This window comes from Nesoenas mayeri (genome assembly GCF_963082525.1).
Source record: "Nesoenas mayeri genome assembly, contig: SCAFFOLD_102, whole genome shotgun sequence".
NCBI lineage: Eukaryota > Metazoa > Chordata > Aves > Columbiformes > Columbidae > Nesoenas > Nesoenas mayeri.
Window position 1 is genome coordinate 21,716 of NW_027659954.1, and position 10,441 is coordinate 32,156.

Below are 10,441 nucleotides of genomic sequence, written 5' to 3' on the forward strand. Positions count from 1 at the left end.
GCCAATCAACGCCCTGGGTTCCTCAGCCGGGAGGCGGGGATTGTACTCCCGACCGTCCAATCAGCGAGGGGAGGGCGAGCAGCCAATCAACGCCCGCTTCACCAGAAGGAGAGGCGGGGACTGCGCCCCGTGAAAGGCCAATCAGCGGCGGCCAATCGGCACTCGGCACCGCCCCCTTTTTTGCCTCGTTAATTTGCATATTTAGCTCTGGGACCCGATACCTAATTTGCATAGCCACGCCCACTCGGCGCCCTCTGCCACGGGGAAGCCCCGCCCCTCCATCTCACCCCGCCCCAATGGGCGGTCCCGCCTCCAGAGGGGCGTGTTCTACTATTAGTCCCCGCCCTCTGTGGGCGTGTTCTCCTCATAGGTCCCGCCCCTTTCCCTGCCCTTGGGGGCGTGTCCTCCCCCCACGCCCCACCCCCCCACCGCCTTTCCTCCGGAAGTGACGCAACTCGGAAGTACCGGAGCGAGGTGAGCGGCGGCTCGAACGCCTGGGTCCCCCCCCCCGGGTTTGATTGGGGGGGGGGGGTGTCCCCGGACGCCTGGGTCCCTCATTGCCCCCCCTCCCCCCTCTACCAGCCCCGCGATGTCGCGCGCCACCAAGCGGAAGCACGTGGTGCGCGAGCTGCTGGAGGAGCGCGTGCGGCCCGCGGACAGACAGACCATCGTCAGGGTGCGACAGGCGGACACGGGGGGGCAGGGGGACATGGGGGACCTGGGGGGGATATGGGGATATTGGGGGGATGGGGGACATGGAGACATTGGGGGGATATGGGGGACATGGGGGGATATGGGGGGGATATGGGGACATGGGGGGGATATGGGGACATGGGGGGGATATGGGGACAAGGGGGGATATGAGGACATTGAGGGACATGGGGGACATCGGGGGGATATGGGGACATTGGGGGGGACATGGGGGACATTGGGGGATATGGGGACATTGGGGGGATATGGGGACATTGGGGGATATGGGGATATGGGGACATGGGGGGATATGGGGACATTAGGGGATATGGGGACATTGGGGGATATGGGGATATGGGGTCATTGGGGGATATGGGAGGATATGGGGGACATTGAGGGATATGGGGACATTGGGGGGATACGGGGAGACGGGGACATTAGGGGGGGACATGGGGGGGATATGGGGACATGGGGGGGATATGGGGACGTTGAGGGACATGGGGGTCATTGGGGGGATATGGGGATATGGGGAGATGGGGACATTGCGGGGGACAGGGAGACATTGGGAGGGGATATGGGGACAAGAGGGACATGGGAGGGCGAAGGGGACATGGAGATATTGGGGGGACAGGGGGACATGGGGATATTTGGGGGGATCTGGGGACAAGGGGGATATTGGGGGACAATGGGGATGTAGGGGAGACAGAGGGGACATGGGACATTGGGGGGACATGAGGATATTTGGGGGGATCTGGGGACAAGGGGGATATTGGGGGACAATGGGGATATAGGGGAGACAGAGGGGGATATGGGGGGACATGGGGACACTGGGGGGACGTGGGGATATTTGGGGGGATATGGGGATAATGAGGGGACATGTGGACACTGGGGGGACAGGGGGATATTTGGGGGGATCCGGGGACAAGGGGGATATTGGGGGGACATGGGGACATTGGGGGATGTGGGACACGGGGATGATGGGGGGACATTGGGGGATGCGGCACATGGGGACGTGTGGGGGACACGGGGACATTGGGGTGTCTGTGACGTTGATTTCCCCTCATGTCTCTGCCCCCCCATGTCCCCAATGTCCCCGATGTCCCCAACGTCCCTTGATGTCCCCCCAATGTCCCCTCCCGCAGGTTTTGGGGACCCCGGGGAACAACCTGCACGAGGTGGAGACGCCGGAGGGGACGCGGTTCCTGGTCAGCATGCCCCCCCGCTTCCGCAAACACGTCTGGATCAAGAGAGGTGACGGTGACGGTGACAATGACACTGACACCTCCGTGTCCCCACGTCACTCCCCTTGTCCCCCCATCCCCTCCCCCCCCCATTCAGAACACGTCTGGATCAATGGAGGTGACAGTGACAGTGACAATGACCCCGTGTCACCCACCTTGTCATCCCTGTCCGCTCCAGTGACCCCTGAGACCCCCTGACCCCCCCCCACTGACCCCCCCATGACCCCAGGTGACCCCCCTGTGACCCCTCCTGTGACCCTCTGACACCCCCCCGCCCCATGACCCCAGGTGACCCCCTGACCCCCCCAATGACCCCAGGTGACCCACCCTATGACCTCCTGACCCCCTGCCCACTGACCCCCCCATGTCCCCAGGTGACACCCCAGATGACCCCTCCTATGACCCCCCCAATGACCCCCTGACCCCCCCACTGACCCCAGATGACCCCCCTGACCCCCCTTATGACCCCACTGACCCATATGACCCCAGGTGACCCCCCTATGACCCCCCTGTCCCCTCCCACGTGACCCCCCCAATGACCCCAGATGCCCCCTCCGACCCCCCCCAATGACCTCAGATGACCCCTCCCATGACCCCCAATGACCTTTATCCCCCCCCCCCCCCCAGGTGACTTCCTGCTGGTCGACCCCATCCCCGAGGGGGTCAAGGTCAAGGCCGAGATGTCCCTGGTGCTGCTGCCCCCCCACGTGCGCTCCCTGCAGCGCCAGGGCCTGTGGTGAGAGACCCCCCCAAAACAGCCCCCCTGGGCCCCCCCCCCCCCAAAAACACCCCCCCCGGGGGCAAATCAGCCCCCCCGGGACCCCCCCCCCCCCCAATTTGGGGTGACTGGGGGTCCCCACATACACAGGCCTGAGGCGTTTGACCCCCCCGGCAGAGACAAAGGGCCCCCCCGGTGAGTCAATGGGGGGGAATGGGGGGCAGTAAATTGGGGGGGTTAATGGGGGGGAATAAATGGGGGGGTTAATGGGGGGGTATATTGGGGGGCTAAATGGGGGGTCAATAAATGAGGGGAATAAATGGAGGTCAGTTAATTGGGGGAATAAATGGGGGGGGGATAAATGGGGGTCAATAAATGGGGGGGTTAATGGGGATCAATTAATGGGGGGATTAATGAGGGGGAATAAATGAGGGGATTAAGGGGGGGGTGTATTGGGGGGTAAATAGAGGGAGTTAATGGGGGTTAATAAATGGGGGGAATAAATGGGGGGGGAGTAAATGGGGGTCAATTAGTGGGGGAGTAAATGGGGGTCAATAAATGGGGGGGTTAATGGGGGGGTATATTGGGGGAGTAAATGGAAGGAGTTAATAGGGGATAAATGGGGGTCAATTAGTGGGGGGGGTTAATGGTGGTCAGTTAATGGGGGGGAATAAATGGGGGGGTTAATGGGGGAGAATAAATGGGGGGGTTAATGGGGGGGTGTATTGGGGGGTAAATGGAGGGAGTTAATGGGGGGTCAATAAATGAGGGGAATAAATGGGGGTCAATTAATGGGGGGAATAAATGGGGGGGGATAAATGGGGGTCAATTAGTGGGGGAGTAAATGAGGGTCAATAAATGGGGGGGTTATTGGGGGGGTAAATGGAGGGAGTTAATGGGGGGTCAATTAATGGGGGGGAACAAATGGGGGGGCTAATGGAGAGGGATAAATGGGGGTCAATTAATGGGGGGAATTAATAGGGGTCAATAAATGGGGGGGAATAAATGGGGGGGAATGGGGGTCAATTAATGGGGGGGGAGTGGGGGTCAATTAATGGGAGAGCTAATGGGGGGGAATAAATGGGGGGTCAATAGGGATCAGTTAATGAGGGTCAATTAATGGGGGGAATTAATAGAGGTCAATAAATGGGGGAATAAATGGGGTCAATAATGGGGGGGTTAATGGAGGTCAATTAATGGGGGGATTAATGGGGAGGATAAAGTGGGGGTGGATAAATGGGGGTCAATTAACGGGGATCAATGGGGGGGATAATGGGGGGGGATAAATGAGGATCAATTAATAGGGGTCAATTAATGGGGTAAATGGGGGTCAATTATTGGGGGGGTGAATTGAGGTCAATTATTGGGGGGGGTAAATTGGGGTCAATTAATGCAGTAAATGAGGGTCAATAAATGGGGGGGGATCAATGGGAACAATAAGTGTGGGGGGGTAATAAATGGGGGGGAATAATTAGGGGTCAATAATTAGGAGGATAACTGGGGTGTCCCCCCCCATGTGTCCTTGTGACCCCCACATGTCCCCCCCCAACATTGTCCCCAATGCAGCCCCCCCGGGGACAACGACGGTGACAATGGGACCGATGGGCTGTTCGTCAACACCAACCATGGGGACATCAATGGGGACACCAGTGACACCGATGGGGACACCAGTGACACCAGTGACACCGACAGGGACACGGGGGACACCGAGGACGCAGGTGACACCGAGGACACGCGTGACAATAAGGACACGGGGGACACGGCCCCGAGGGACACGCGGTGACACGGACACGGGGACACGGACATGGGGACATGGGGACAATGATGGGGACGCGTCCCCAATAAAGGGCTCCCGGTGGCTTTGGGGACACGCGGTGGCTTCTGTGGCCTTGTGGGGACACTTGGGGACACTGTGACACCCCCATCCTGCGCCCATTGGGGACACTGTCCCCCCATTCCTGTGCCTATTGGGGACACTGTCCCCCCATTCTGTGCCCATTGGGGACATTGGGGGACACTGTCCCCCCATCCTGTGCCTACTGGGGACACTGTCCTCCCCATTGTTGTGCCCATTGGGGACACTTGGTGGCATTTGGGGACACTGTCCCCCCATTCCTGCGCCCATTGGGGACACTTGGGGACACTGTCCCCCCATTCCTGAGCCCATTGGGGGCACTGTCCCCTCATTCTTGTGCCCATTGGGGACACTGTCCCCCCATCCTGTGCCCATTGGGGTCACTGGGGGACACTGTCCCCCCATCCTGTGCCCATTGGGGACACTGTCCCCCCCATTCCTGTGCCTATTGGGGACATTGGGGGACACTGTCCCCCCATTCCTGTGCCCATTGGGGACACTGTCCCCCCCATTCCGGTGCCTATTGGGGACATTGGGGGACACTGTCCCCCCATTCCTGTGCCCATTGGGGACGCTGTCCCCCCATCCTGTGCCCATTGGGGACATTGAGGGACACTGTCCCCCCCATCCTGTGCCCATTGGGGACACTGGGGGACACTGTCCCCCCATTCCTGTGCCCATTGGGGACATTGGGGGACACTGTCCCCCCCATCCTGCGCCCATTGGGGACACTTGGGGACACTCTCCCCCCATCCTGTGCCCATTGGGGACATTGGGGGACACTGTCCCCCCATCCTGTGCCCATTGGGGACACTGTCCCCCCATCCTATGCCCATTGGGGACACTTGGGGACACTGTCCCCCCCATTCCTGTGCCTACTGGGGACACTTGGGGACACTGTCCCCCCGATTCCTGAGCCCATTGGGGACACTGTCCCCCCCCATTCTTGTGCCTATTGGGGACACTTGGGGACACTGTCCCCCCCATTCTGTGCCCATTTGGGACACTGTCCCCCCCTTCCTGAGCCCCTTGGGGACACTTGGGGACACTGTCCCCCCCATTCTGTGCCCATTGGGGACACTTGGGGACACTGTCCCCCCATCCTGTGCTTATTGGGGACACTGGGGGACACTGTCCCCCCCATTCCTGCACCCATTGGGGACACTTGGGGACACTGTTCCCCATTCTGTGCCCATTGGGGACACTGGGGGACACTCAGTGACAGTGTTCCCCCCTCCCCCGCCCTCCAAAAGGGACCCAGGCGTCCGGGCGCTGCTGACTCACCCCCCCCCTCCAACCCCCCCCCCCACATCTGGATCCACCCAACAGCTGGAGGGGGGGAGGGGAAGGGAGGGGACCCAGGCGTCCGGGAACACCCGCCACACCCCCCCACAGGGGACCCAGGCGTCCGGGAACATCCCCCCCACTTCTCCTCCACCCCAAAAAAGGGACCCAGGCATCCGGGTGCACCCACCCCCCTCCCCAAAAAAGGGACCCAGGCGTCCGGGAGCACCCACCCCCCCCAAAAAGGGACCCAGGCATTCTGGGGAAACCCCCCCCCAAACAGGGACCCAGGCGTCCGGGAGCACACCCCCCACCCCCCCAAAAAGGGACCCAGGCGTCCAGGAGCACCCCCCAAAAAGGGACCCAGGCGTCCGGGAAGGGAGGAAGGGTCAGAGCGTTTTATTGTCCCAGTTTGGGGGGGTCCCTCCCAGTTTGAACCCCCAGTTCCTCCCAGTTCAGGCTCACCCGCGGGGGCTCGGGGGGGGGACCCTCCTCAGCCCCCCCAGTGCTCCCAGTATCACCAGTAAAGCTCCCAGTGCCACCGGCAGCGCCAGCAGCAGCCCTGCCCGCAGGGACCCAGGCGTCCGGGGACTGGGAGGGGCCCTGGGGGCAACTGGGGGAACTGGGGGGGGAACTGGGGGGGTCACTGGGAGAACTGGGGGGGGAAGTGGGGTTAACTGGGATTTAGGGGAGGGAACTGGGGGGGCAACTGGGATAACTGGGGATGGAACTGGGGGGGTCACTGGGAGGACTGGGGGGGGAACTGGGGGGGTCACTGGGATGACTGGGGGGGTCACTGGTGTAACTGGGGGGGTCACTGGGATAACTGGAGATGCAACTGGGGGAACTGGGGTCAACTGGGATTTAGGGGAGGGAACTGGGGGGGTCACTGGGAGAACTGGGGATGGAACTGGGGGGGTCACTGGGAGGACTGGGGGGGTCACTGGGATAACTGGGGATGGAACTGGGGGGGTCACTGGGAGGACTGGGGGGGTCACTGGGATAACTGGGGATGGAACTGGGGGGGTCGCTGGGATAACTGGGGGGGTCACTGGGATAACTGGGGATGGAACTGGGCGGGTCACTGGGAGAACTGGGGGGGTCACTGGGAGAACTGGGGATGGAACTGGGGGGGTCACTGGGAGAACTGGGGGGGTCACTGGGAGAACTGGGGATGGAACTGGGGGGGTCACTGGGATAACTAGGGGAGTCACTGGGAGGACTAGGGGGGTAACTGGGGGCAACTGGGATTTAGGGGAGGGAACTGGGGGGGCCTCTGGGGGGGTCACTGGGACAATGGGGGATGTAACTGGGAGGACTGGGGGGGTCACTGGGGCAACTGGGGGGGTAACTGGGGGCAACTGGGATTGGGGGGAAGTAATTGTGGGGGTAACTGGAGGAGTAACTGGGAGACCTGGGGGTGAAACTGGGGGGGCTTGGGGGTCCCTATGGGGCCTGGGGGGGCCCTGGGAGTCCCCAAATCTATGGGGGTCATAGAGGGGGTCCCCAAATCTATAGGGGTCACTTGGGGGGCCCTGGGATCTATAGGGGTTACCGTGGGGGTCCCTAAATCTATAGGGATCGTTGTGGGGGGGCCCAAATCTATCAGGGTTATTGGGAGTGTCCTGGGATCTATAGGGGTCCCTGGGGGGGTCCCCAAATCTATAGGAGTCACTTTGGGGGTCTCCAGATCTATAGGGATCATTGGGGGTGTTCTGGGGGTCCCCCAATCTATAGGGGTCACTGTGGGGGTCCTGTGATCTATAGGGGTCATTGGGGGGGTCCCCAAGTCTATAGGGGTCACTGGGGGGGTCCTGGGATCTATAGGGATCATTGGGGGGGGGCCCAAATCTATAGGGGTCCTGGGATCTATAGGGGTCATTGGGGGGGTCCCCAAATCTATAGGGATCATTGGGGGGGTCCCCAAATCTGTAGGAGTCCTGGGACCTATAGGGGTCATTGGAGGGGTCACCAAATCCATAGGGGTCACTGAGGGGGTCCCCAGGTCCATAGGGGTCACTGGGGGGGTCCCTATAGGGGTCCCCATAGTGGGGTCCGTAGGGCCCATAGGATCCATAGGGGTCCCCGTAGGTGTCGGGGTCCCCCCCATAGAGGGGAGCGGGGTCCCCATAGGGGTCTCCATAGGGGTCCCCATAGGGGTCGTGCAAACCCTCGTGCAAATACTCGTGCGAATACTCATATGAGTCCCAGTGCTGGTCCGGCTGCGAATCCCCGTGCGAGTCCTCGTGCGAATCCTCGTGCAAACCCCGGCCTGAGTCCTCGTGCAAACCCTCGTGCAAGCCCTGGTGTGGATCCTGGTGCCAATCCTGGTGCAAACCCTCGTGCAAACCCTGGTGCAACCCCCGGCCTGAGTTCTCGTGCAAATCCTCGTGCAAACCCCGGCCTGAGTCCTCGTGCAAATCCTTGTGCAAACCCTGGTGTGGATCCTGGTGCAAACCCTCGTGCAAGTCCTCATGCAAACTCTGGTGTGAATCCCGGCCCGAGTCCTCGTGCAAACCCTCGTGCAAGCCCTGGTGTGGATCCTGGCGCCAATCCTGGCGCAAACCCTCGTGCAAATCCTGGTGCAAACCCCGCCGTCCCTCGTGCAAGCGCTGGTGCGAATTGTTGTGCAAATGCTGCCGTCCCTGGTGCGGATCCGTCTGCAAATCCTGGTTCAAACCCTCGTGCAAATGCCGCCGTTCCTGGTGCAAATCGCGGCCTGAATCCTCGTGCAAACCATCGTGCAAATGGCGCTGTCCTTGGTGTGAATCGTTGTGCAAACCCTCGTGCAAATGCAGCCGTCCTTGGTACGGTTCCTCGTGCAAACTCTCCTGCAAACGCCACCGTCGTTGTTGCGGATCCTCGTGCAAACGCGGCCGTCCCTCGTGCAAACCCTCGTGCAACCGCCGTTGTCCCTGGTGTGGCTCCTCGTGTAAATCCTCGTGCAACCCCTTGTGCAAATGCTGCCGTCCCTCATGCAGCTCCTCGTGCAAACCCTCGTGCAAACGCCACTGTTCCTGGTGCAAACGCGGTCGTCCCTCGTGCGGATCCTCGTGCAAGCCCTCGTGCAAATGCCGCCGTCCTTGGTGAGGATCCTCGTGCAAACCCTTGTGCAAACCCTCGTGCAAGCGCCACCGTTGTTGGTGCGGATCCTCGTGCAAATGCCGCCATCCTTGGTGAGGATCCTCGTGCAAACCCTCGTGCAAACCCTTGTGCAAATGCCGCTGTCCCTGGTGCGGATCCTCGTGCAAACGCTGCCGTCCCTTGTGCGCCCCCTGGTGCAAACCCTCATGCAAACGCCACCGTTGTTGTTGCGGATCCTCGTGCAAATGCCGCCGTCCCTCGTGCGGCTCCTCGTGCAAACCCTCGTGCAAATGCGGCTGTCCTTGGTGCAAATCCTCGTGCAACCTCTCGTGCAAATGCCACCGTCCCTGGTGCAAATCCTCGTGCAAACGCCGCCGTTCCTGGTGCAAATCCCGGCCCAAATCCTTGTGCAAACGCGGCCTTTCCTGGTGTGAATCCTCGTGCAAACCCTCGTGCAACTGTGGCTGTCCTTGGTGCAAATCCTCGTGCAACCCCTCGTGCAAACGCCGCCATCCCTGGTGCGGCTCCTCGTGCAAACCCTCGTGCAAACGCCACCGTCGTTGTTGCGGATCCTCGTGCAAACGCGGCCGTCCCTCGTGCGGATCCTCGTGCAAACCCTCGTGCAAACGCCACTGTTGTCGGTGCGGATCCTCGTGCAAACGCGGCCGTCCCTCGTGCGGATCCTCGTGCAACCCCTCGTGCAAGCGCCAGTGTTCCTGGTGCGGCCCCTCGTGCGCCCCCTGTTGTGGGCGGGGCGGGGGGCGGGGCCGGGGGCGGGGCCGGGGGCGGGGCCGCCGGGGGGCGGGGCGGCAGCGCCAGCCGTCGGGCTGCAGCGCGTGGCCGGGGTGGCAGTGGCAGGCGAAGCCCCCCGGGTGGTTGAGGCACATGTGCTGGCACAGCCCGGGGGTCGCGCACTCGTCGCGGTCCCCGCAGCCCCCCCAGCCCCCCCCCGCGCCCCGCACCCACCGGAAGCCGAAGGGACAAGGGCTGGGGGGAGGGGACACAGACCCTCCCCCACCCAGAGCGGCCAACACAACCAGGAGCAGCGGCAGCATCGGGATGAGCTGAGTGCGGGAGGGACCCCGGAGTGCGGGAGGGACCCAGGAGTTCGGGGGAGGACCCGGGAGGGAGGGAGGGACCCAGGAGTTCGGGAGGGAGGGGTTTGAGAGGGGACTCGGGAGTTGGGAGGGACCCAGGAGTTCGGGAGGGAGGGAGGGAAGGGTTTGGGGGAGGACCCAGGAGTTCGGGAGGGACCCAGGAGTTCGGGAGGGACGCGGGAGGGAGGGAGGGAGGGGTTTGGGAGAGGACCCAGGAGTGCGGGAGGGACCCAGGAGTTCGGGGGGGAGGGAGGAGTTTGGAGGAGGACCCAGGAGTGCGGGAGGGACCCAGGAGTTCGGGAGGGAGGGAGGGAGGGGTTTGAGAGGGGACTCGGGAGTTGGGAGCAACCCAGGAGTTCAGGAGGGACCCAGGAGTTCGGGAGGGACCCAGGAGTTCGGGGGGGACCCAGGAGTTCGGGGGGGACCCAGGAGTTCAGGGAGGGACCCAGGAGTTCAGGGAGGGACCCAGGAG

General features: G+C 62.3%; 1 protein-coding gene across 1 annotated transcript; it reads left to right on the plus strand.

Moving 5' to 3' along the window:
* The first annotated feature begins 425 nt into the window (after positions 1 to 425).
* Positions 426 to 4,512, plus strand: EIF1AD (eukaryotic translation initiation factor 1A domain containing). Its single transcript, XM_080364691.1, has 6 exons — positions 426 to 474; positions 583 to 676; positions 1,833 to 1,941; positions 2,559 to 2,667; positions 2,800 to 2,844; positions 4,216 to 4,512. The coding sequence occupies exons 2-6, from the start codon at positions 590 to 592 to the stop codon at positions 4,430 to 4,432; spliced, it is 567 nt and encodes a 188-aa protein (XP_080220817.1). The 5' UTR covers positions 426 to 474; positions 583 to 589; the 3' UTR covers positions 4,433 to 4,512.
* The last annotated feature ends 5,929 nt before the right edge of the window (positions 4,513 to 10,441 follow it).